This window comes from Athene noctua, chromosome 3 (assembly GCF_965140245.1).
Source record: "Athene noctua chromosome 3, bAthNoc1.hap1.1, whole genome shotgun sequence".
NCBI classification, from domain to species: domain Eukaryota; kingdom Metazoa; phylum Chordata; class Aves; order Strigiformes; family Strigidae; genus Athene; species Athene noctua.
The window spans coordinates 33,068,956-33,096,628 of record NC_134039.1 but is presented as its reverse complement, the minus strand read 5'-3'; the positions used below and the strand labels follow the sequence as shown (position 1 = coordinate 33,096,628).

Sequence of the window (27,673 nt, the reverse complement as noted above, 5' to 3'; positions counted from 1 at the left end):
TAGAGGGCGGATGCCCTTCTTCCCAGGAGTAAGCATGCATAAGCATGTGCGTATGTGTGCGTGTGCACACCATGTGGACTGCACCCTGGTGATGAGCAATGAGTCTGCAGAGTTGAATCATTCCGTAGCCTGCTTTGCATTTGGTAAATAGTTTTCCATGATATTTCATATATAAATATATAGAGCTCTCCAAGTGGGTGTTTATGGTACACTGGTGTCTGACACAGATATATATATTTATTTAGTAGTTTGTATGTGGAATATTTAATTAATAAAAGCCCAAACAGCTTGACTACGAGGTTGGTGTTCTTCCTAGGGAATGTGATTCCTCTAATGGCTGTTGGGGTGACAGCAACAACTCTCCATGGGTTGGAGTGGGCCACCTGGGAGATTGCAGCTAGGGGGATAATGGCAGAGATGCTGGCTTCTTCGAAGCTGTCACTGTGGACCAGAGATCAGCTGCTTGAGAGTGCAGAAGAGGGTTAGTAGTTTCTCCATGCTACTTTTCTTGAATAAAAAAAGCTGATTCAATGTTAAAAGTGCTTAAGAAATGAAGAAATATAAACCTAAGTCACAGCAAGCAAATGCAGGAGGAAAGATGTGATCTTTTCATCAGTGCATGTGTCTGTGTCTGCTGTGTCTATATTCTTGTATTCATGCGTTTGTGTCTTGCTGGGTACTTGCATAATTAAGAATAGGAAAGGAACTTGTGGGTATTTAATTCAGCTTGTAAAAATATGTATTTCTGATGTTCTGAATATATATAATAATTTTATTTGAAAGAAACAATATCAAAGCAAAATAACTATGATAGTGATGGTGATTATGAAATTATTATTATTGGTTTGTTGGTTTTTTTAACCTCCGGATGGTATGATGCTGTAATCTCCCAATTTAGAGGCTTCCTCTCCCATGAATTTTAACGTGGTATGTTATGCTACCACATACTCATATGTTCCTGGAAAGCAAACCCCCTTCCTCAGACACAGTGCTGTCTAGAATATGTCAGGCTGGGCCTTCCCCACTCTGCCTATCAGCACTGAAGGGCGACACAGGGATATTCGAGTCTTCTGAATCCCTTGGAATGAGAAACCATTGGTTTGAAATGTGTCACAGGACATCTTGCCTTTTTCTAGTAAATCTGAGGTGGAAACGATGCTTACCCTCCTCTTCTCCTTTCCCCTCTACCTACACAGTTCCGCATGTGTAACACAGAGGATGGGAGAGAAAACTCAAGGATACTAATGTAACACTGGGTAGCAGACTGGGAAGGGGGTATGTGAAACCCTGACACAAATTGTTGACTTGCAGACTGGAGGTAGGGAGGACATGCTTGAAACAAACCAAACTTCCAAGAAGATATGTTTTCAAGCTGATGTGGTGCCATTGATGGCTTAAATGTAGCTAGAGTATGTCCCAGGTGGAGACAAAAATGTATTAAAACAGAGCCAGCTCCCCTGCTTCAGTGGAGTCAGGTGGAGCAAAGAGGCAGGCTAACAGGAGAAATAAGAGCAAGTTGTGCTCTTACCGTGTGTTTTCTACATCTTATCAACTCCACTGACTGCTACAGACAAGAAAGTATCTCCGAAATGCACCTTAGCCCTAGAGGCAGCAGAATTAGGAGAGATGAGGAACACCATATGCACTCACATCAATTAAGGGCATGGAAATTTTCCTGATTACTTGGTTGTTAGTGTGCATGCTGCTCAGCAGAGTGAAAATTTCCTTCCATGGATTTACAGTGCCTTTTAGAGTAATTTTTTTAAACCTCCGTAACAACACAAATACAGAGTTATTTTTGCACTTCTTCAATATTAAGACAGCTTTAGGTGAGGGCTGATTTAAATGCTAAATTAAATACAAATTTCCTGTGGAATTTGGTGCTGATGGGAAAGGGGTGGTGCTGCTGTGCACATTTTTCACACCTCAGGAGGGGCTCTTGGGAAAGCAGTAGTTTCCTCTTTCCTTAAAACTGAGCTTAAACCAAACTAGTTGGCCACTTGGTGTCACACACACACACACACACATGCATCTCAGAGAAATCCCAAACTGGTGGGACCAGACAGGCTAGACCCAAAAAAAATGTGGAGGAGGCAGGAAGGTTGCCTGATCCTTGTGTTGTTTTTGTTTTGTTTTTTTTTTAAATCTGCCCACTGGAATCCAGTAAGGTTCATCCTTACCCTCTCTCCTGCAAAAGTCTCCCTTGGTGGTGGTGGCTGCAGGTCCACTGCCTTCACAGCCCACTGGTTTCTGGTCCCTCCTCTCCCTGTTCAAGGAGACCAGAGCACCAGAAATGTACACACCAGAGAATGGTTGGCACAGAGCACACACAGATTATGAAAGCAGCCACGATTGTCAGGAGGCAGGTCAAACTCAGCTGAACCTCAGGTCAGGGATGTCATGGGAAAAGGGCAAAAAGGGCAGAGGCACCACTCAGACCCAGGACATTCAGGATCACCATCCTGCAAGTTTGCCAGGGCTATAGGGCTCCATGTGCCCAGCCAGGCATGGGCATAGAGGGTACAGTAAACCCTTGGAGCACAGACCCAGGCCATTGGTGCCAGGGCCTGGGACGGGGAAGGACCTTGCTGGGTTCACCTCCCAAATGTTCCCCACCTTGCCAAAAGAAGCTCCCCTTTTGGCAGCTGATGCTGGCACCACTCTCCCCAAGGAAGGTGTTTCTCTGTGAGGGATTCACCCTCTCCCCACAAGCTCTGTAGCCCTTGCTGTAGCATAGGAGTGGTAAATGAGTCCCCCTCTCTCAGCTGGGGCGGAAGATGCTGGGTACTGGTTGTAGGCAGGGACCAGCACACTGCCAGCTGGTAGGTCTGTGGTTGAGTTGTGTCCTCCTTCAGGCTATGGAGGCAGAGGTGTTGGGGAGCCCAGCTCCCATGCCTGACAGCCTGACCATGGACCAAGAAAGCAAACATTGGTTTCCTGCGGTGTCAGGAGACAGCTGCATGGAATGGGCCTTGTAAGCCCATTATAAGCATGGGGCATCCCTTGCACTCCCCAGCCTTTTCCGAAGTAAGTGGTGAAAAGCTGCATCCCCTCTGGTCTGTCCATATGAGTGATGGGTCACTGACAGCCACCCCTGCCTTCCTCCCTCAGATGTCCCCTCTGCTGCCATCTGTCCCCTCCCTGTTTCAGTATTAAACACAGGGCAGTGTCAAACGGTGACTCAGGCTGTGCCTGAATAACCCAGGCTAGTGGGGAGGCTGGCACCCACTCTCTGTGGGCTCACTGGGCCAGGGGATCACTTTAATCAGATCCATTTCCCAAGGAACAGAATCACGGGGCCATGTCTCAGATGTGGCAACTGTTGACCCAATGGTAGTCCTTTGCCAAAGGTGACAGTCCCCATAGCAGGGCTGATGGTACAGATGGTGTGTCCAGTCCTGAGTGACGTCACCTCCCATACAAACCCCACACTGTAGGTTTCAGTGTCTGTCTTCACAATGGACAAGAAATAGAGGTACCTGAAGAGCAGAAATGTCTCCCATTTTCCTGGCAAGGTGAACAGCTGGGAGCAGAGTCTCCTTCAGCCACCACAGCCTGTGAGCAGCACCTAGAGGGGACAAACACCCAGAGGAGCAAGTGGCAGCATCAAAACATCAACCCCCACTCCATTGCCACCCGGCCAGGTGGATTGCTTATCTTAAACTGTTCTCCTCAACATGCACACTCCCCAGGGAGGCACTGACTTTGCAGTGTATTAGAGACAAACATGAGATCTAAAAAGCTTCCAGTGTGTAGGTTGTGTGTGCGTAACACGTGATTTGTTCTGCTCCAAGCTCCCTTCAAAGAGGAAGCTCCAACATGTGCAGGTGAGTAAGCAGGTAAGCTGCCACATGAGCTGGTGGTTCTGAGAAGCCACAGGGTTCCTCCTCATTTCCAGCCCTTTCCTGCATTTTAGCAGGATTAGCAGAATTGCAGTCATACAAAGGTTTCAGTCAGATGGGACCTCTGAAGATGTCTAGTCCAACTTCTGCCCTGAACAGGGCTCACCTCAGAGCTAGATCAAGCTTTGAATATCTCCAAATGTGGAGATCTCACAGCTTCTCAGGGACCCTGTGCTGGTGTCTGATCACTCTCACTGGGATTTTTTCTAAACTTGTATTGCCCTCATTGCAACTTGTCTGTCACCCCTTGCCCTTTCACTGTGCACCTCTAAGAAAAGTTTGGTCCCATTTTCTCTATAGCATCCCTTTACTTAACAGACAAGAGGAACTGGCTGCCCCTTAGCCTTTCTTCTCATGGATGAGGAGGTCCCTCTGTTTCTCCTCCTGGCAACATGCTCCAAGCAGCCCCCAGCTGTCTCAGTGGCCCCCATGCTGGACTTGGTCCACTTGATCAATCTCTGTTGCAGTGAGGGACCCTAAGTTGACACACTACTCCACATATGGCCTCACAATAGCTAAATAAAGGGGAATAACAACTTCCCTCACCTTGCTGACTTCACCGTTACTCATGCAGTCCACTATGTGGTTGGTGTACATAGCAACAAGCATACGCTGCGCAACAATGCCTTCTTCAGGTTCAGTTTCCCCAGTTACTCCCTTCACTCTGGAGGACCTTGTGCAGTTATAAATAGAAAGGACTGAACAGTCCAAAGGAGCCAGAAACATCACCCAAGGCCACTTGCGAGCTGAGGGCTGCAGTGGCAGTTGCCTCTCCCAGCAGAGAGCCCTGAGGAAGGAAGTCCAAGAGCCTCTGCCAGCATTTGTCTGCTTTGTGGGGGCTCTGAATGCAAAGTGGAGGTGTGCCTCAGCAGCAGCAAGCCCAGCCCTTGGGTACCAGCTGGTCCACATCACTCCACCCAGGCTACAGTCAGTGACCAGCTGCGCTAAATGAATCTGTGCCCTTACTGGGCCACCCAATCACAAGGACTCACCTCCCCAAGGCAGTCTTTGCCACTGCACTGAGTAATGCAAGACAGTGACAATGGGAGTCTTTCCTGTGGGTCCCTGACCCACTCTGGCCACTCTGGTCCCTGTGTGCCTGGGGCTTGTCTCTGTCCCCTCTCCCTACCTGCAGCACACCAACCCTTCTGCACCCAGAACGTTGTATGTGGGATCCTCTCCCTCCCTTAAAGTCAACATGCTCTGACACCCACAGTTTCTAGGGAACCTGATGTTTGCTTTGCCTTTGCTATGGTGACGAGTTTAAGCACTGTGCTAGATATGAGTGTCATTTTCTGCAAAAGGCATTCTGAAGTGCCAGGTGTGGAGCAGGAACCGTCTTTCCAGATTGCCAGGCTGATCTTGTCTGGATCTATCTCCAGAGTCAGCCAGGGCTCTGCCTGGCTGAGGAGTTTCTCCCATCAAACCAGTAACAGGTACATTTGAGGAGAAAGCAAAAGCTGTGGCTTATGAAATGGGCATCTTGTTCTCTAATGAATTAGTCAAAAGCTGAAATAGAACACCGTGTCTCCACCATACAGTGCTGTCTGCTGTTTCTACCCCAAAACAGTCTGCAGTGAGGCTCAAATGCTGAAGCAGGAGTGTGAAGAAGTGCTGAAGATTTTGGGTGAGATCTGTAGTCATGGGGAGAAAAGGACCTGGGTAGCATCCTTGTCTCTGGTGCTGCAGGAAAGCACATTTTCCTGCAAAATCAGCTCTTTATTGGTTTTGCTAGACTGAGCAAACTCATTTGCATTTCAGAAATCAGGCATCACGGTGTTCCTCAGTGTCACTTAGTCATCTCAGGACACTTCTATAATCAGAGCAGAGACAAGCTGTTCCTGAAGGCACTCTGGTTTTAGCAGTGCCGAACCACCTCACTGCCTGTTTGCCCAGAAGGAGCCCGCTGTGACCCTCAGCCCCTAACTCAGCTCCTGAGACTGACGCCGATGACGCCTGGTGCCCATGGTGGTCTCCAGATCAGCGGGCCGCGTCCCACTAGGCTAATTCTGGAAAGGGCTAAAACAACCGCCCTAAAAAAAAAAAAAAAAACAGGGAGGAGGCTGTTTTTAGGTTTCTGGTTCCGCAAAGGAAGCGGAGGCAAGGCCGAGAAAGTCGGTGGCGAGGGCAAGAGCCGGTGGCGCTGCCGGGAGGATTTGAGGCCGCCAGGGGGCGCCCTTGCCCCGCGGAGCCCGGGCCGGGCCGCGGCCACGCCTCGGGAGGGGGCAGGAGGATGTGGGCGGGGGGTGCTGCTGCCGCAGGCGGAGGGGTCTGCACCTCCCTGAGGTCAGAGTTAAACACGCTGGACTCCTTGTAGTAATATAAAGAAAAAAAAAAAAAAAAGAAAACCCCGCATCTCATTAAAGCCATTTAAAAAAAAAAAAAAAAAAAGCTATTTCATGGCCTTTCATTGAACTTTGGTAAAATTTGCAATTTTTTTCAATTTTGCTCCCATGAAATTATTTGACTCAGCATGTTCCAATTAAAAACAAACAAACAAACAAACAAACAAAACCAAAAAAACAAAACCAAAAAGCCAAACCAACCATAAAAACACATTTAAACTTTCCAGCCTAAAAAGGAAGTTTTACCACTGTGACGTTCAGCTTGTTTTATACAGAAATACAAAAAGCTTGTCTCCGAACTCATTTTATTTTAGGCACAGTTTGGTTTGATTTCAACTAACCTCTTCCTGACTGGCTGCATTTCAGCTTCTTTAGCTGAAGAGAACTGGCTGCCTGGAGAGCCTCCTGCCCAGCTCTGATGAGGTGTCAATGGGCAAGGAAGATCAGTCAGTCCCCAGACGCTGGGCCACAGACTCCTCGTGCTTCATGAGCCCACAGGAGATGGACAGTCACTGGGGTAGGGCAGCAAATTGGCAAGCGGGCTTGCTTTTGGCAGCCTGTCTGTCCAGGCAGATTATGGCTCACCAGCTCCACTCTCCATTGTGTCCAAACTCCCCAGTGGAGGCCCCCAAGCTCCTGGGACTGTCTAGGTGGGCCTGTGCCAGTCAGCAGGACAGGAGATCCCCAGTGGCAGAGACAGTGATATCTGGCATCAACGTGAGCAGGACAATTTTATTACATTGAGAAGCAGCAGGTAGATAACATTGCAAGGAGCTGCAGGTAGGTAACGTGACCTGTCTGTCTCCCTTGTCCTCCTTAACCATCACCACCATCATCGGTATATATCGCAGTTGTGTTGTGGTTCTCCTTGTTACATCCAGACTTTTGGGTTTAAAATGGCAAATGATTTGTGTGAGATGAGGCCTTGGCAGGGCCAGGATTAAATGCCCAGCTCTTAAACACAAGCCACCTCACAAGCAGATATAGTCAGTGATGCAAGAATGTGTGCACTGATTTGACAGGGAAAGGATGGAAAACAGATGGATTTATCTACCTGGCTCTACTGGGTGGTCTGCAGACAAGATGAAAGCACAAGTATTTTCCAGCATGACAGACCTATCTGTGAGTTTCTGGCAGCATGGCAAGCTATTGGATTGTGAGGCAGGAGCCTGGTGGGCCAGGGTATGCTCAGTTCTCCACTGCACAGGCTGCTGCTACACTGTGGGAAGGCCTGTGGGGCGCTTAAAATGTTGCTTCAAATGACCTGGGAGCTGCCTCCACAGCATCACAATGCTAGTATCACCCTCCCTGCTGCCCTGCTCCCGTCCTAGGAGGAGACTGGTTCTGCCACCAGCTGTGCTTTAGTGTGTTCTCTGAAAGATGAACTAAAACCTGTCCCATGTGAAGACCTGAAATCTGGAGTCGCCTTTGTTTTACTGTGACATTGTGACATCTTCAGTAACCTGGCGGGGACACTGGAATCTGCATCCACTGTGGATGCACAGGCCCATTTCTGCTGAGTTACTCAGAACGCATGAAGATAGATCATGAACCATATTTAACCTATTCAAAATGTTTGAGTGAGTTCACACCAGAACAGTGCTTTGTATGTTGGTGGCTATCACATTTTTCATCCAAAAGGAGGATTCCTAAAGCCAGATTTACTGAAATGTCCAGTCCTGGCTTTATCTACAAGTGAGTCTTTCCAAATCCTGTAGACAAGTGGAGTGGGAGGACAGAAAGGTCCTCTCTGCAAGTTTCATTCTGCATATTACCTTTTTTTGAGTATCATTTGTTTTTATTGTCTGGTGGTAATCTCTAAAAGTGGGATCAACTTTGTCTATATTGAATGAACAAGGAAATGCTGAAAGAAGTTGTATGCTCCTTTACAGGATCCCAAAGAGATGAAACCCTTGATAGTGTCTCACCCGATTTCTCTTTCACAGTGCACTCGTCAAACATAATCAGCTTTTGGGGCATGCTCTGCCTCCAACTGTGCATACAATGCTCACATTGAAATTAAGAGAAGCATGATGATACATTTGAAGTGAAAATCTGGGACAAAAAAGTTAAATTGTTGCTGGTAAATCAATGCCAAACGTTTCCTTAGCTTTAGTTTTCAGTTTAGAGGTATCTGTATATCTAAGGCTGGAAAGAATAATTTCTATAGGTGTATGTGTCTTAGCAACATCCTAAGAAATAAAAAAAAACATGAACTTTGGAAACATTTTATACGAGGAGTTTAGAAATGTGTCTTTGTGATGTCCCTATTAGCAGAGAGTTGTTGCCGTGTTTAACACCATTGCCTCAACCCCAGTTGTGCCCTGGGGGATAGGAAACTGTGATTTGTGGGATCACTGTAATACATGTGGACAAGGTGCTGGACTTGAATTTGTATTGGTGACCTCAGATCTGGTATTTAGTAACTCTGTTTTGGTTTTGATGTGTCTATTGAATTGCTAAGAGTCCTACAGGAGATCTTTCACATGCTTATACTTCCATCATGCCAGCATGATTGAGAAATGCTGTTTCCTACATTCATGGCAGAAGGTCAAGAGCAAATTTCCACCATGTCTAGGTGACTGCTCACTGACACACCCAGGTGGGTCACTCTGTGTCACTCAGAGAAGAGATTCAAACCTGGGATGCTTTCAGGCAAAGAATCAAACCACTGTGCCCTTCTTCATCTCCCTGCAATGGAGGTGGTGTCTGGATAATTGCATGTGCCTGCAGTCCCCTGGCTTGACTTACAAATGAGTTCAGGGGAGCTGGAGGCTGAGCTGCACCAGCAAACACACAGCATCTCATACATGAACAGGCTGGGCCCACGGCTGAGCCGGTGACTCATTGATACCCAGGCAGTGATGGACACTGGTCTCAACCAGTCTAACCTGGGATCAGGGACTAATCACAGCATGGAGTTTCTGGTTCTTTTTCCGTTCTCCTTAGAATTAACACTTGTCACTGAGTGTCAATGAGGTAAAGCTAAGCAGCAAAAGATAGACCTGAGACTGTCCTGGTCTCTTTGTAAGGGTAGAAGGAAGAGGGACCCAGTGGATTGATGGGGAGCTGGGCAGGGAGACTGTGTGTCCCCTTTTGGCTCACCCCTCCAGGGTAGTGGACAACACAAATCCCAAGTGACTTCAGCCATTGGACATGGTCCCTGTGGGTGCAATGTCATCTTCCCTGCTGCTCCATGAAGTTGCTGTGACTCACAGCAGAGGAGCATTGATCCTTGACATGCTTCCATCCTTGCAGATCTCCCTGCATGCAGAGAATGGAATAACTTCTTGCATATTAGCCTCTCTGTCTGTTAATACAGCCTAAGCCCCAGCAAACCTCTCACCAAAAATTGGTTTACAGCACAGAGAGGACTAAATAGAGTAAGACAACTCTTCTAAGCAGCAGCATTACTCAGAAGGAGCACTAATATGAAATGTAAATCAGTGGGGTTTAAGGCCCCTTCCTGAAGGGGGATGCCCTTTCAGCTGGCATTGATCATTTGCTTAAATGGGAATCTCTGTAGGAAGAAGTGAGGAAAGCCGAAACACCTGGATGCTCTCAGGGCATGAAGTAAGGGGATGCTTGGGTCAGGCCTTCACATTCAGACTGTCCTGTCCTCCCTGACACTGACTGGAGCCCAAGAACAGAAGCTGAGTGCAGCCCATGTTGGCATCTGGACTCCAGGCTCTCTGTGGACTTTCCACCTTAGTCCTGACAATTTGCCCTGTTCTGTCCTATTAGCTAGATGAAGCAAGTACAGTTTTCCCAGATCAAGCTGCATGCCTGCCACTTCTGCTCTGTAAAATCAGACAGCAGCAGTTTGCTGCAGAGATTTCATAAAAGAGAGGAAGTCATGGGTTAGAGGTGCTTGGTCAAGGGTTTCTCTGGCTGCAGCTCTGCCTGGGAGAAGATCCTGATCCTTGTCTCATGAACTGAACAAGATTTTCAATCATGAGAAGACAGTAGGGGGATGGGAGTATCTCTGAGTCAGGCAGAGCCACCTCCTGACTTTGTGGGCAGGACAGCTGAGATGCAGCTCCCTGCACCCAAACCATCCATCCTCCCATTACACTGTGGCTTCCTATTTAGCCTCCAGCTGGGACCAAAGCCAAGGGGAGTAGAAAAGGAGGAGAGGATAAAATCCTGTCACCTTGTGCTGACAGGGAACATTCATCCTCTGCAGCTTTCTCTGAGCATCTGTAGCACTGATTTTCCTGTCCCAGGTCTGTCCAGCTCTGCAGGTGAATTCCCAAAAGCGCTGTGAACTAACTGCACTTCCTAAAGGTCTAAAGAATGAGGACATTATTTACTTTTGTTGTTGATGGGCATCAAATGGTGTGAAAGAAATGTATGCCTTAGTTTCATCACTATCTGGGACCAAAATAACAGATAAAAGAAGAAAATCAGTAGGAGTTATCATTATATGGAGTTGCCATGGAAATAGCATGAGAGAACTTGGAGGAGAGCTAGCACACCACGTCTCCAGGAGGGCATAAATCCCCTGCTAGCCTCGCTCCTTTTGATCACATTAACAAGCAATATTTCTTACTTTAGCAAGAGGTGGGAAAACATCAAAGCACGGTTCTGTCATTTTTGTCTATCCCTTGATTTCTCTGACCAAGACCTCCCTGACCCCTCAGGAAGTAGAAATGTGAACACTAGTGCTATTGGAAAGTTGTCCTGGAAACCATTTGATAATGTCAGTAAAATGGTAAGAGTGATGTAATTTTCCCCAGAAAATATTTATTTACTTTTGTGAAATTATATGAAAAAACCCCACCCTTTTTTAAAAATGTACTATTTAAGACTTTTTTCAAAGAAAAATGTCATATTTCATTAAAAGGATTTTTTAAATGCTTATTTCTAAGGAAAAGCTTTACAATTTGAATGGTCTCAGAATTTCAGTGAAGTTGCTGTCTTGTGGTGTTGCACCATTCCAGGAGACTATTATTATCTCTCAGTCACTAAATCTCACTTTTAAATGGTGTCATCCCCTCTGGTCAAGACAGGACAACCATATCTGCTCATGCACTGTATCATGAGACTCCACAAACACAAACACAGCTCTGAGACATGATGTTGTGTGTGGGAGGTACTCTACAGCACACACATACAGTTCTTCACCCTGTGCTTCCCAGTGGGCCACAGGTCAGTCCTCTGGAGAGTAGTTCCCAACTGGGACTATCAGTGATGGCTGTAGCAATCTGATCCAGAGTGAACTACCAAACAAATGCTGGCATCCAGCTGCTTCTGAGTACAGATATGTGAGTAAGGGTGAATGAAACCAGTTCTGTTCTCAAACAAAATCATTGTCCTCTCCTGTATGTCCTCACAGTGTCCTCTCCTATATGGCCTCACATTCATTGGCGTTTCCAATATGGTCTCACCAATCACCTCATTATTTTCCATGTGCCCAGCATAGTTTACAGAAGGATCCACTTCATGGTCTTGCTGGGCTCAGACGTGAGACTGACTAGCCTGTAGTTCCCCAGATCTTCCTTTTTTTTTCCTTTTTGAAAATGGGGGTTATGTTTCCCCTTTTCTAGTCAGTGGAAATGTAACCAGACTGCCTTGACTTCTCAAGTATGATGCATAGTGGCTTAGTCAATCTGATAGTTCCCTCAGGACTCACAGATGCATCTAATCAAGTCTGATGGACTTGTGCACCATCCGGTTCCTTAGATGGTCTCAAGCCTGATCTTCTTCTACAGTGGGCTGTTCTTCATTCCCCCGGTCCCTGCTTTTGTATTCTGTGTCTTGGGCAGTGAGGCTGAAGCTCTTGATGGTGAATACTGAGGAAAAAAAGATGTTAAATACTTCTCCATATTCTTCTCCATACCCTGAGCAACCAGGTCTCCCGTTCCCTTCCAGAGAGGGCCCACATTTTCCCTAGTCTTCCTTTTATCACCGATGTACCTGTAGAAGCTTTTCTTGTTGCCCTTTACATCCCTGGCCAGATTTAATTCTACCAGGACTTTGACCTCCCTAGCCTGATCCCTGGCTGCTCAGACAATTTCTCTGTAGTCCTTCCAGGCTGCCTGTCCTTGTTTCCATCCTCTGCAGGCTTCCTTTTTATATCTGAGCTTGTCCAAGAGCAACTTGTTCATCCATGCAGGTCTCCTGGCACTCTTACCTAACTTCTTCTTTGTCTGGATGCATCAGTCCTGAGCTTGGAGGAGATGATCCTTGAATAGTAACCAGCTTTCTTGGGCCCCTCTTCCCTCCAGAGCTTTATCCCATGGTACTCAACCAAGCAGATCCCTGAAGAAGCTGAATTCTGCTCTCCTAAAGTTCAGGGTAGAGAGCTTACTCTGCACCCTCCTCACTGCCCTAAGGATCTTGAACTCCACCATTTCATGGCCACTGAAGCCAAGGCTGCCCTTGAGCTTCATGCACCCCACCAGCCATTCCTTGTAAGAACAAGGTCCAGCATAGAATCTCTCCTCATTGGCTCCTCTATCACTCAGAGAAGGAAGTTACCATCAACACATTCCAGGAACCTCCTGGACTGCTTATGCCCTGTTCAGGCTATGTCCCAGCTATTGACTCCAGTTCTGGCTTGGAGCACCATTTCAGCAACTGGACTTCCATCACATTTATGACTCCATTTGCAAAAGCTGGGACCCCAAGTGATATAAAGCTCTGCATTTGGAAACGTCTCTCCTACAGAATAGCTATATATCTTTGGAATTAATTTGTGTGGGGTGACAAATTTGGCTTGGGCTGCTTCTTTGGCATACAGCCATCACATTTGTTATGATGGCAGTAATTTCAACTTTTTTTCCCTAAAGCTGTCTTGAAGAAAGAAAGGAAAAGGAGGGAGAGAGGAGAAAGGTCTTTTTTGACATCTGCATTTCTAAGGCAAAAGTCTTACAGTTAGCTAAGGTGTTACCAGCAACCAAGATTTCTCCTCAGAACAAAACTTGTGTGCTAAGTTCTTGTTGATTGTTTTGTCTGTTTGCTCAGCACTAATTTAAGATAAAATTATACACATAATTTTATAAATGCTATTTATAAAGCTGTGAATACGTATTATGCATATTTTGTGCTAAAATGAATCCATTTTTACTCCTATGAAATGACAAGTTCCAAACACTGAATAATTCCAAAGGGTCTATTTTTATGGTACTTGGTGGTACATTTGTTGCTGAGTAGCATCTCTCTGTCTATAGCCATGGGAATAGACATCATTTTTGGCTTGTCATAACTCTAGAGCTGGATTCATTCCATAAGAGTTTGTCATAACAGCGTTGAATGGCTATTTATGACAAATAGATTAATGAATTATGGGATCGAACATTTTGGAAAACAGTTGTGTTTATCTTTGCATCAGGACTGTCTGGGGAACTGTTATTCATCCCACTGCTGCATCTCCCAGGACAGGTAGCTGCAGCCTCTGGGAAACTCTCTGACTCGGTGGCAGTTCCCAGGACAGTTTCCTCATCTCCTTGGTGTGCCTGGTCACATCTAGTTGCTTTCATTAGAGTTATCTGGAAGCAGCTGCCTCCAGTGTTTCTTCAGGATTATTATTTTCACACATTTCTTTCCAAGGAAAGGCAAAACATCCAGAGCCTTTTCAAATGCTACTGCTTTAGCAGCAAGAGTAACTTGAAAGGTGAAATAAAGATCCTTGTCCGTATCTATGCAATTTTTGCTATACATTCTGGGCTTCCATTCAAAATAAACTAATTTTAAAAGCCCAAAACTAAAACATATGCTACAGAAAAAAACCTTTTGTTTTTCTCTCTTGCTCAGAAATAGCACTATTGCAATGTAAAATAAACAAACTCCTGCTGCCTGTTAACAAACCAGCTCTGTGGAGAGCTCTCTTCAGCCAAATAACTCCTCTGTTTCAAGATCTGGCATTGATTCCTGGATCCAGAGAGATCTCCTGTGCGACCATTAAAAAGCTGATATCGACCATGCATCTGAGGAGCAAAGCAGGCAACAGGGCACTGCCTGCCCCAAAGGTGAGCAGTGCCACCGCCATACCCAGGGAGATGGGAGAGGAGAGGCATGAAGCTACATAGGGGTCAACACACGGTCAGACCGATAAATACACCTGGGAGGAACAAAAGCAACCTTTCGGCACTCCATGTGCCTGAAACTCTACCTGTTTTTTTCCGGCTCTGTTTGCTCCAGACCCTGTTTCCCCATTCAGATCAAGCAAGCACTTCAAAACCTGCAGGACTTTCATCATTTTGAAATTGGCTGGGTAGGTTCCCAACTGAAGGGTGTTTTAGGTCAGGTTCCCAAGACACAGTATCTCATGAAATTGTTGTTTCTGTTTTCCCCACCCCAGGGCAGGGAGGGATGCTCAGAGCAGTCTCAGCTGCTCTTGCCGCCCAGGATTTCACCCATCCTGGGAAGCAGCATGGAGAATGTCCTCAGAGGAAGAGCATTGCTCTCTCAAAGGTATATACCAAAGTCTTGCACAAGGCAGATGGCAACACAGTGGGAAGACACTCATGCTGGGAATTTCCAGGGAGATCTTTGTTCCCTGGACCCTGCTGTAGGAAGGAGACATGGTCTGGGGCTCAAGGCTGGGCTGGAGAAGCTCGAGGCATCTCTGGTTCCTCTTCTGTGTTTAACTGTGCTGCAGCCATCGCAACATAAGCCCTATTGGAAGAGGTTTGACAGTTTTCTCTTCCAACATCTGCCAAGGCAAAGAGCCAGTGTGTGAGTTATGGGGCACCCAAGGTGCTATGTCCAACCAATCCACTCTCCCCAGAGACAGCACAACCAGGACATCAACCTTCTCCTTCATACACCTCCAAAGGATTTTTCCTCCCCCTCCAGTCTGGGTTTCCCATGCATGGGTATTGGTGTGTAGGTGGAAGCAAGGCATTGGAGAATGAGAGGCATGGTTTTACATAAATGTATTTACCCCAAATAAACACCACTGCAGTAACCATGCCCTTCAAAGTACCCTGGCTAAATAATACTACAGCTCATGAAAGAGATTTCAATGACCCAGCACATGTTGATTTGGAAAGATTTTCCTTTGCAAAGTTGAGTCATAAAGAGGATTGAGAAACCCTGCAATCAGTGATTAAACAGCTAGAAAGATTTGCCAGCAGGAAAGTGTGCCCAAAATTGTCACGCTGTACACTACTTTTTATTTCAATGCTTTGCTTTGGGTAAAAGGTTTCATTTCTTTCTTTTATCTGAGTATGATGCATTTCAAATTTCAGATCTTCTCCTCTCTTACCCACAGCAATATTCAATTCTCTTGATCTTGTAAGTCATCAATCATGTGGGAAGATGACTGAACTTTTTGTCTAATGGCAGAAGACGCTTCAATTGCTTCTTTGGACTCCAATTAGGAAAGGCCTTAAATTAAACACTAGGGATATAAAAAAAATTGAATGAGATTGGAAAACTCTGGAAAAATACTCAAGGGAGAATAGTTGCCATGGCAATGCTTCTCTGTTTTCTCTTGGGATAACAGAAGTATGTACTGAAGAAGACACTTCTGCAACATACACCTCACTTAGACCCAAACCCACTCAGCTTCCAAGTCCAGGCACAGGCAGAGTGGGTGGTGCAGCTGCCCACACAGCATAGGTGTGAGCTCTGCTGTCTCACCACAAGAAGGCCCAGTGTCAGGTCACATTGTCAATGTCACACTGCACACCCAATGCCACACTGTCATTCAAGTCCTGATGCAGGTCAGGGCTCTGCAGTGCATGGCTGAGGAACTGCTTTTTCACACCAGCTGCCTCTTGATGGCCTTGTAGCTCCAGAGCATCTCTGCTGCTTCTTGGTCCCACAAAGCAAGCAGGGTTTGTGAGAGGCTCACAGCTTACAATATCCAGCTGTATCAGCCTGTGGAACCCTGGAGGGGAAGAAAGGCCATGCCACTTGGAAGTCCACACTGCAGGCCAGGCTGCAGGGCATGTAAAACAAGAGGCACTGGCCTGATCCTGTGCTTGGTACATGGAAGTGAGTTGATCTATACACATGGGAATCCAGATCCTCAAGGACATTGAAACACCTAAACCCCAGTGGTATCTTTCAGGATGTGGTTTCTGGGATCTTACACTTCCATTTGTACTGTTGAAAAACCTGCATCTAAAATTCATGCTCCTCAACCCAGTGTGCTCACAGTGATTGCACAGAAGATACAGCTGAGGCTGCCCTAGAACCTTGGGCTGCTGATCAGCCAGACCTCACACTCAGGCTAAGAACAATGCATCTCTTTCCAACCCATTCACTCAAGTCTCTCCTCACAGAAGCTGGGGGGCGGACATCAGTGAGGGACAGGGGAGTGGCATGCACCCAACTCTTCACCTAAACCTAGGGTCTGGATGTGGAATTAGACAGATAGCACCTTAGGAATCAAGCAGCATTTGCACTGACCCACCTTCTGCAGTGGCTTCTGCAGAGGACTAGAAAAAAAGAAGCCACCATGGCTGAAACCTGTCTTGTGCAACAGATTCTGCTGAGAGCAAAGCAGAGATTATGAATGAGCTGACAAAACCAGCCTGCTGTTGGCACAGGCACCAAGCAGAAACAGAGTAGCTACACTGGAAGTGTTTCATCCATTACTGTCAGAGAAGTCACTTTTACCACTGATCCTGCTCCAATAAATCATGTTGCCAAGCAGTTTTATAGAGGCGTTATACATCCAAAGCTACTTATGGTCCCGTTAAAAGAGATGCATTTCTTTTTTAGCTCAGTGTGGCTGAAATGCTGTCACAGAAGAAAGAGAGTCACTGCTCAGAGTGCTATTGTAAAAGAGGTATTATTGTAATTACAGCAGGAGGGATGATGTGAGCTAGGAGCCACCATCTTCTTCCCCTGTCCCATTGCCTTTGGGCAGCCTTGCAAAGCTGAAAATTTGTTACCACAAGTACAATAGCTGCTCACGCACCCTTTGCCATGGTGATTGATGAAAATGGGGAAATAATGATGTTACTTCCCCCTTCACCATAAATCACCCATCCCCTCAAAGTGACTAGAGTATTATAAGTCTGGCCAGATTTATACAGACAACTTAACCAATTAGCTCTTTTATAAAGGCTGTCATCTTCTTAATGCAGTGTTAGATCTATTTAGGCATGTGTCTACAAAAGAAAGTATTTCTTTCCAAAGCTAACAAATCTCTCATTCTAGCAGATTTAAAACCTCAGTCTGCAAATGTTCACCCTGTGGCTAACCCTTCGCATTATCAAGTTATTCAGCAACTGCTGATGCCAACCAACAGATGAAAGCAGGGGGTCTGGAGGCACCTACATATACACTACATATATACAGTATACATGTACTTATACACACACATATACATATTTATACACATACACATGTACATATATATATATGCATATGGTTTGTCACTGTTGAGGCCCGCAGGAAAACTCTCACAGATTATGTTACTAACACGTTGAGTAGCCTAGGAAGCCACTATATCCAGCACGGCTATATCTACATGACATTCATATAATTCCCATCAAGATTATGCTTTTGAATTTGGATCTGTTTAAATGGCCCTTCCTGTGGCTGGCCCTATTGCCATCACAATGCTGCTTTGCATAGCACCGGGAGGGACCTGCCCAGCTGCCAATTAGCAGAAAGGCCACTCCAGTCCCTGGAAGGCAGAGATAATTTCCAAGGCCATTACCTCACTGAGCCCATACAGCCCAGCAAGCAGCACAGGCAGTGGTGGAGATGCTCCATTTCACCACCGAGCAAAGGTGATGGGAGAGGGATCACAGGCAGCGATGCAGCCTTCACTGCGCACATCCACCACATCCCAACAACTCCGCAAGGCAGCCACGTACAGCGCCAAGGTGCCTAAGCAAGAAGTCCGCCTTCCAGTTTCCCCTGCACTGTCTTCTTAAATCCACACACAACAGTTAACATCATGACACCCTGTCAAACATAAGAAAAGCACTAAAATGTCCCCATTTCATCATTTGCTTGAGACAGAAAAGGGCACTGCACAGACAAAGAAGAGAAGCAAGGAGGTCTCTAGGCAATCTGCTGCACTATTATCCCTCAGAGAACAAATACTGGAGGGGGTGGAGAAAAAGCTTTTTTTATTTTCAGGAGTCAATTGCATGTAACGGAGCAGCTGTGACCATGCTGCCCTTGGGTCAAAATCTAGAGCACACCTCTGACTCCTGGCCCCAGCACAAAGAGGTTGCTGGAAACCCTCTAATGTCAACAGCAAGTTTAGCTGTCCAAACAAACATGCACTTGCAGTGACGGAGGCATATCAAAAAGCTGGCTGACCCAGCTGCCTATGGATCAGAGAGACAACCTGCTGGAAAACCTCAGCCAAAGAGTATTTCTGCCCATCCATATGCAAGGAACTCTTTGCCATAGGACAACAGGATGCCACAGATAGATAGTTTCCCTTAAGTCTAAAAAGCAAATAGACAAATGAATGGGATAAAGTCTATCTGGGTCCACCAAGCACAATAACAAAAATCCCTGAGCCACATGATAATAGAGACAGATAATTATTTAGGGGAGGTATTAGTCCACAGTTGCACTGATCCTGTAATGTCTCAGGTGTCCACTACTGTCTGTCACTGGCAGCAGGGCACTGAGCTAGATGGACCCCAATGTGACAATACATCTAACTCTTCCTGATAGTTGGTCGTGTTGAAAATCAGTCATGAATATTTACCTGAACACTGTCTGTGAACCCCAGCCACAGGAATGCACAAGTGAACACAAGAATTTTCCTCAGGTGAGCAGGGCCACTAGTTTCTACATTAACACAAATATATCCATCAGCCAAAATCTCTCAGTGGCTGGAACCAACAATGAAGGAGATTACCCATCTTGCACAGTCAGCTAATGCATGGCAACACCAGGATATCTAAAATAGCAATTTATTTGAAAAAACATTATTACTCTCTATAGATGCTGTGACATGATTAGTACCCCAAACATAAACTGGTAACCTAGTCTTTCAAATCAACAAATATCTGAGCTCACTGAGTCAATGATCAGCACACAAATTGCAAATCACAATATTATTATTTATTTATTTTAAAACTCTAGAAAAAGCAGACAAAACACAGGTATCTCTGTGTGTACAGAAAAGGCAATTCTGTTTGCATAAACTTTTGAAATGCATCTGCAAGTCTGAGGGAATCGGTGAAGAAAGTGGCTAAGCCACTATCCATCATACTTGAAAAGTCAGGGCAGTCCAGTGATGTTACCGCTGACTGGTAAAAGGGGAAACATAACCCCCATTTTCAAAAAGGGAAAAAAGAAAGACCTGAAGAACTACAGTCCAGTCAGTCTCACCTCTGTGCCCAGCGAGATCATGGAGTGGATCCTCCTGAAAACTATTCTAGGGCACATGGAAATAAGGAGGTGATTGGTGACGTGGCTTCACTAATGGGCAAAGCGTGCCTGACAAATGTGGTGGCCTTCTACAACAGGGTTACAGCACTGGTGGATATGGGAAGAGCAAAGCATTTGCTCTTGGTGGATAAGGGACTTGTGCAAAGCATTTGACACTGTCCCACATGACATCCTTGTCTCTCAACTGGAGAGACATAGATTTGACGGATGGACCGCTCGGTGGACAAGGAAGTGGCTGGATGGTCACTCTCAAAGAATTGTGGTCAAGAGCTCAACATCCAAGTGGAAAGCAGTGATGAGTGGTGATCCTCAGGAGTCAGTATTGGGACCAGTGCTGTTTAACATCTTTGTTGGTGACATGGACAGTGGGATTGAGTGCACCCTCAGCAAGTTTGCTGATGATACCAAGCTGTGTGTTGTGGTTGACATGCTGGAGGGAAGGGATGACATCCAGAAGGACCTTGACAGGCTTGAGAGGTGGGCCCATGCAAACCTCTTGAAGTTCAACAAGGTCAAGTGCAAGGTCATGTGCATGTGGGTCAGGGCAATCCCAAGAACAAATACAGGCTGAGAAACGAGTGGATTGAGAGCAGCCCTGTGGAGGACTTGGGGGTGTTAGCAGATGGAAAACTGAGTATGAGCCAGCAATGTGTACTCACAGCCCAGAAAGCCAGCCGTATCCTGGGCTGCATCAAGAGAAGTGCAGCCAGCAGGTCGAGGGAGGCCATTCTCCCCCTCTGCTCTGTTCTCACTGAGACCCCACCTGCAGTGCTGTGTCCAGCTGTGGGGGCCCCCCAACATAATGATATGGACCTGCCCAAGCAGGCCAGAGAAGCGCCACAAAGATGATCAAGGGGCTGGAGCACCTCCCTTATGAGGACAGGCCATCCTGGGGTTGTTCAGCCTAGAGAAGAGAAAGGTCCAGAGAGACCTTACAAGCAGCCTTTCAGTACTTAAAGGGGGCCTACAAGAAAGATGACAAGGGACTCTATCAGGTAGCATAGTGACTAGACAAGTGGTAAGGGTTTTAAACTGAAAAAGGGCAGATTTAGATTAGATATAAGGAATAAATTCTTTACTGTGAGGGTGGTGAGACACTGGAACAAGTTGCCCAGAGAAGCCGTGGCTGCCCCCTCCCTGGAAGTGTTTAAGGCCAGGTTGAATGGGGCTTTGAACAACCTCATCTAGTAGAAGGCATCCCTGCCCATGGCAGGGGCATTGAAACTAGATGAAAGGTCCCTTTCAACCCAAACCATTCTATGATTCTACGATAACAGTTAAGACTGTTTATGAAACTGTACCCTGCCTACTGCATGTGAAACACCAGTAGCAGGGCTACACTGCCTGAGCCTACAGATGCAATTGCTCTCAATGTTGGGTCAGAAGCTCTCATTCTGTGTTCACAGAGTATGCATGTTATGAAAAAAACTCCATGCTGCTGAAATTTGCAGCTCTGTTCATACCAGGTTTATTATTGGTCTTCTTAACATCTGAGATGTCACAGGAGAAATTTTGAGAAATTTCAGTATTTTGATCATTGCAGGACATTCACCACTGGTGCCCAGAAAGGACTGTATCCACAGTCCACGTGCAAGTTCAAAAATTAACCTGAGAATGCATGAACTGGGCAGCACTATGCCCCTCCATTCCTCACCCACACAGGTAAAAATAACCTGGGACATGAATAGCTCCCTTTGGATTCAGGGACAGCCTTAAAAGGGAGTTTTCTCCTTAAAAAGCTCCTTCAAAAGCCTATCTCTTTGTCTGCCTTGATTTCCCTTTTGATTCCTCCTCCCCTGCACTGCAATCACTAACTGCAGCCAATTTTCCCCTTTTTTTTTTTAATTAAGTGATTCTGCCCTTTTTACTCAACCTGACTAGCTGCTCTTGCACACGGGTGCCTGAAACTCTCTCGTGAGGTCCAGAGCAAAGCTCTTATATGGTTCAGTAAGAGAGAAAAGGCAAGCACATCAGAACCTCAGGTTTTTTCCTTTTAGTGCTGAGATATGTTCTCAGAAAGCAGGCACAGATCAAAAAGCTTGACCAGCCAGAACCTGGGATGCCATCTGACAAATCTCTTTCAGCTCCAGGGGGAAAACAGCTTTTTGAAAGTGCCTGAACTTTGGGACACTTAAGCATTAGAGGAGCACAGCTGTTTTAGTGGAGGTAATGAATTATACAGATACCCACAGTAGCATGGTATGTGTGCATGTTCCCTCTGCATCTCTGACACAGCCAACAGCTAAAATTCTGGTTTGATGCCTAACAGTTAAACATTGACAGTCTTCCTAAAACAAGACCTACCCTTTCATTTGCATTTGAGGTTTCCAAAAGTCTACTTGTTATCTGACATAAATTCCTGTTTTCAAGAACAGCCAGGTTTTCCTCCTCCTTTAAAGAAGACTGCTGCTCTAAGTAGGTCTTCAGAAACTAACACTATTTAAGAGAGGTTTTTTAGAAGATCTGCACCCAACAGTAGTTCCACTAGATGCTCACCATTCTTCAAAGGCACCCTCAGATCGCAAGTAATAGGCACCTGCTTTTTTCACAGCCTGTATTTTTCTAATTCAATTACATTACTTCACACATTTCAGCTCTGGCCCTTGTGCAGGCTAGTTTTAAAGAAGTGTTACATATAAATAACAGGAAGGTGAGGAGAAGTGATCTTGGGGTCTCCACATCACACTGTCCAGCTGCTATCTGAGAACAGGACATAACACACCTCAAAATGTCTCACCTCAGACAGAAGGACAGCTGAAAACAGAAACCTGGATCTTCCTCTAAATGACATTTCTCAGTCAGATGACAGAAGCATTGCTCTCCTGCACACTATGAGTCAATCTAAAGGATGCTTATTTTCACCGCACTGTGTTGGGTAGCAACACCCATGTCACTTTAGACTCCTTTTGAAACGGCACAGATAAAAGCAGCGTTTTACAGCTGCAGCAAGCTCAAGAAGATAAAAAAAGTCTCTGTATGCACTTTTGTCATGTTCCCCTGCCTGCCTCAGGTGAGACTAATAGCCTGCCAGCACTTGGACGTGACTCCTGTCAGGCACCAGTCTTGCTAATTAAGTACTTTTGGCTGTCTCAGCATCGAACTCTGGGAGCACAAGAGAGATAAAAGCAAGCCGCAGAGAGATCACAAGAGTCTGTGTCGCTGAGGACCTGGTCCAAAATGAAGAAGCAGGACCGTCACGGGGGGTTTGCAGTGTTCTTCTAAAATGGTTGGTCCATAAAAGACAAAGGTATAGGTGTGGAGGAAAGGAATAATGGTTTTCTGTCTCTGCTAAATTATTAGTTTATTTTGAAGAGGACAGTAATACAGCATGGGGGGATTACCAGTGCGAGCCAGCATCACAGGGAGCCAAATTCTCACTCTTTCACAAACCAGACCTCATTGCGTCGCCCATGAGGCTTCATAGGGGGGTCATAACCATTGCAGAAGTAGAAATCCTTGCGGTATGCAGCTTCACTTCCCAGAGCAGACTTCAGCTTGGCAGCATAGATCACATAATCTGTCTCTTTGGCATAGCCACCAAACTGCCTGCAAAGAAATCAAACACAGAAAGGTAGGGAGGGAGAACAATATATAGCCACAGTTTAGCCAAGCATTTTGGTCCAGGTCCCACCAACATGCACTTGTGCAGGCGCTGTTCTCTGTGAACCAGTGCACTTTATTGTCATAGATTAAGTCTCAAGGGTTGCACAGCCTGGGTGCAGTCATTCATTGGCAGACCCCAAACAGACACATGTGTATCTGTCAGCAGAACGGCCCTGCCCTTTGAGTCACCGCCATATCAGTGGAACAGCTTACTAGAACACGAGGTTATCTCTAAGTCTGCTCAGCCCACAGTCCTCACACCAATGCTGTCAACAACCATGTTCACTGTGGTGTGAACAAGCATCTGCTGGAGGTCAGGTCATGAAGGGAAGCCAAACTCTAGCTAGCCTAACAAAAAGGGGAGGTAGGAACAGAGATGTTAGAAATTACAGTCCACAATACTATTTAAAAGGGGTGGACTGGAATTGGTCTGTTTTATGTTGACACCTCCACCAACAGTAACTGTTTCCACATCAACCTGCACCTCACCACCCTGACTCAGAGCCAAGGTTTGAGACAAAACAGCCTGTTCTTGCAGAAGTGGCTGACACTGGCAGCAAGGCCTAGGCCAGCTGTTGAAGGTGAGGGAGGAGCCAGACAGTTTAGAGTCAGTCACAATAGTTCAAGCAAGGAGGCAGGGGAACATCCAAGGAGTTAAATACAAGGTGAAGAGCTTATGGCTATTGCGATGCTAGTTTGAGTCCAGGTTGTCAGTCGATAGCCAAAGACATTCAAAGGTGATTTGGAGCAACTCAATAGCTGCTTGTTTCCATGCTGGACTCTGGTATGAGTCCATTCAAATGAGGCTTCAGCTGACACCTGTAGTTTCATGCAAACCGCACCAAAGGACATTCTTGATGACTAAGAACCATCTTGATCCCAGAAAGTGGGGAAAACAATAGTTTTCAGAGATTAGAAATTACTCAGTACCTTCATATTCACCCTTCCCTGCTCTTCACCTCCCCAGGTGAAACAAAAAGTCTTGCAGGACTAACCTCCACAATTGTTTTCCCAGTGAAAAAAAATCCATATTCCAAGTTGATGCAGCATGACCAATGATAAGAAATGACATAAACCACTGTCTTCAGTCTAGAAAGACCCCTCCATCTCCTACCACCTGCACCCCTTGTCCAGCAAGTCACCTGGTAAAACCACACTGCTCTTCAGAGCATGCTAGAGACCTCAGCACTTAGGACTGGAAATCCCAGGATTAATTCTTACGTAGAATAAACGGTCATCCCCTGCCTCTCTTCAATCTTAATGCTTTCATCACTAGGACAAGGAGGGTTGGCTTGAAACTGGCTCGGGATCCGCAGAGAGACCTTCACTTTCTGCTGTAAGGAGCCATCTTCAGCAGGAAAAGCAGTCATGGAGACAGGAGCAGTCATGCCCATTCCAACCCCTGTAAGAGACACACAGACATTACTAAAAAAGTCTATGTTCTCAGGAACTTGCAGAATCAACAGGGGATTCACAAAAGCTAATTTAGTTTAGGAAAACTTCTCACACTGAACTCCTTGTCAGTCAAGAGTGGGGTCCTCTCAGAGCATGCAGAACGGTCACATCAGGCTTCTGCTTGGGCCAAACTTCTCTCTCCACCGACTACACAAGGACCCTGGGAAATAAGGGCCCCAGGTGACCTCTGGATGGCTTATGGGATGGATCCTGGTTTTGTGGCTCTCAACCATATAGCTCATGCCACTGAGACACTGTTCTGACAAATCACCTCTAACACAACAGGGTCTATAGTTCTGGGGCAGCCCAGTGGCACACGTAAATCTACATCAGTATTTAACTTGGTATCATCTGTACTTAGTGGTAAGCCCATAGCCAATATTGGGTGACAGCAGCTTTCTCCTAAACCCTTCCCAATGCTTCCAGACATCCTTCAAGTTCCAGTGCCCCAAACCTCAGAGCTGTTATGTCTTTCAACAGGACTGTCCACACTGTCCACCACTGCAGGAAGACCATGCTGCTTTTCTGATCATTACTACTGAGAGTTACCCCATGGCACTGAAGAACCTCCAAACCTCAGGATCAGGCAGCCACAGAATCAGCTGAGATCAAGCCAACTTTCCTATTTATTTTGCTTTGATATCATAGCTGTCTGTGTGGCACATGCTACAGAAGGCACCCTTTCTCCTGCAGCAACAGCAATCATCACCTTTCCAAAACACGCTACTGTAAATGCCATTTCCCTCTTATCCAGCTCCCACTCCCATACAGACTATACATCTACCAGATGCCTGAGAAAGGTGTGCAAGCAAATGTATATGTCTTGGAACTACTCTATGGTCTTCAACTTCTGCTACAATTGATTACTGATGCATATACTTCAGTAAATTGAGAACTAGAAGCAATCACCTGGAAGCACCATTATAAACCATTACAAAGTACCATTTAAAAGCAAGCTCATTAATTAAACTTTCATGAATAAAAATAGCCAGAGTGTATGACAAAACATAGAGGTCACAAAAGTTATTTTACTGCCTACAAGGGCACATCATAGAACCAAAGTGCCCCAGATACCCTGGATTTTATCAGCTACTGCTCACCCAAGGAGCTGTGATGGATGCATGTATGCCTGTCTTCATGTTATCCCAGCTGCAAAGTAACTCACTCCTGCTTAAACAAATAATTTTTGAGATTTTGCTCTGAAACAGAGATGGGTTAGGAGTGGACTCATAGCATGAGTTGGCTGGGCATGCTTTGACCAGTAGCAAGTTTTCTTTTCCCAGCGAGGGGCCATGCCCACCACTGAGCCCCAGTGCCAGGAGCCACAAGCCAGGCGGTCTCGCAGCGGCATTGCCTTCATCCATTCAACTTTTACCAAGCCTCTGCTAGTGGCGATCAACCACAAACACCCACCATGCCCCGCGGGGCAGGAAGCATCTCTCACCCTTGTTGTTGGTTCCTCCGACGTACTTGAGGAGCTTGAGCACCCCTTCCTTCGAGGCTTCGTCAAACGGCTTCCCCACCACCTCCACCACAGCAAACCGCCCGCCCTCGCACGCCCTCTCCTCGTAGCTGAGCTGCTCCTGGGGAAGGAGATGAGGACGCAGAAGGTACCAGCTGCCCGGAAGGGCTGGGAGAAAAGCGCTGCCCAGAAAATACCCGCTCCACCTCGCAGCGTCATACCCGGCCCGGCTGGCGCAGAAGTCCCGCGGGGGAACAAAGCTCGACCGCTCGCCCCGCCACCTACCTTCTCCCCCTTGCTCAGCACCTGGTAGGGCCATGCCTCTACCGTGCTCAGCAGGGAGTTCTTGATCATGCCCAGCATGGTGCCGCTAAGCTCGGCTCGGCTCGGCTCCTCTCAGGCCGGGTGTGAGGGCGCGGAGAGCGCCCTGCCGCCTGCTGCGCGGCGCCCCGCCCCCCCCGCCCCGCCCCCAGGGGGCGCCCAAGGGCCGCGCCCCCCGCGCCCCGTCCCGCCCCGTCCCGCCCCTCGCCACAGCGGTGAGGCCGGGGCTGCAGCCGGGGCCGGGGAGACTTGGGCGGGAGAAGCCCCCGCCGCGGTGGGCTGGGGGAGCGGAAAGCCGGCGGCCCCGGCGGTGAAGTAATGGAGGACGCCAAGAAGTGTGAGGAGTAATAAAGTGCGGGAGCGGGTGGCATTTCTCTCAGGGGGGAGAAGAAATCTGAAGGAATTGAGATACAGGGGAGGGGAAGTACTGACGGAAGTGTGTAATATATAGCGTGGAGGGGCACAGCTCTCCTGAAACTGCAAAATCATAACGGTTTGGGGTTTTATTTTAATAAACAGAGCTACGGGGATCACACGTCTGTTAAGACTGGATTTAAGGCAGTGAGTGCTCCGTGTCTCTGTGGATGTTGTAAGCTTTGGGTAAGGGATAGATCATAGAAGCTGCTGGTGGTTATTTGCTCTTCCTCTGGTAACTTCTCCATTCTGACTTCACAGCCCAACCAGTCAACTCCGTTTAAAACTTCAGCCAGGTCCCTTCCCAGAAATATGTAAATGAATGTAACAGGGGACTTAGATGGCTTATATAGCTGGATATATTTATGTGCATGGAAGACTTAGATCTTTGGTGATCACAAGTGGATTTTAGTCGTATAAGTCTCAAAGGACAAGTGCCAGCTAGAGAAAGTACCTTGCCCAGGATCATTTAAGAAGAAGGTAGCAGAGGCAGGAATCACATCAGATCAGGCCAGCCTCCCCAGGCCAATGAAGCAGAGGCACCTCAAGGTCCTTGCTCAGCTGGACTCCTGCCTCCTAAAGTAGGTGAGGCATAACTTCCCTATATTCTTAAAGAGCAAAAAAGAAAATTATAAAAGAAATGTGACATTAAAGCATTTCCATCTAGAGAGAGAGGGTCATGCAAAGGTAAAGCAGTTAAAGCAGCTGGCTACGATCATCTGATCAAACAGGTCATGTTCAGGTCAGGGAGCAGGGCTGGAGCCTGACATGGACTTTCACAGCATGCATGACAGGGGCTGTTATCAATGGTGACAAGGCCACAGATCTAGTAATTTATTAAC

The 27,673-nt window shown here is 46.6% G+C and overlaps 1 protein-coding gene across 2 annotated transcripts; it reads right to left on the bottom strand.

Annotated features, from left to right (window-relative positions):
* Positions 1-22,869: 22,869 nt before the first annotated feature.
* Positions 22,870-26,493, bottom strand: HEBP1 (heme binding protein 1). Of its 2 annotated transcripts, XM_074901406.1 has the most exons (4): positions 26,382-26,490; positions 26,079-26,217; positions 24,401-24,581; positions 22,870-23,122 (listed from the first exon to the last, which is right to left on the bottom strand). In XM_074901406.1, the coding sequence occupies exons 1-4, from the start codon at positions 26,457-26,459 to the stop codon at positions 22,951-22,953; spliced, it is 570 nt and encodes a 189-aa protein (XP_074757507.1). In that variant the 5' UTR covers positions 26,460-26,490; the 3' UTR covers positions 22,870-22,950. The 2 variants fall into 2 exon arrangements, with proteins under 2 accessions (XP_074757507.1, XP_074757506.1); XM_074901405.1 differs by having other exon boundaries at positions 26,079-26,493.
* Positions 26,494-27,673: the final 1,180 nt, after the last annotated feature.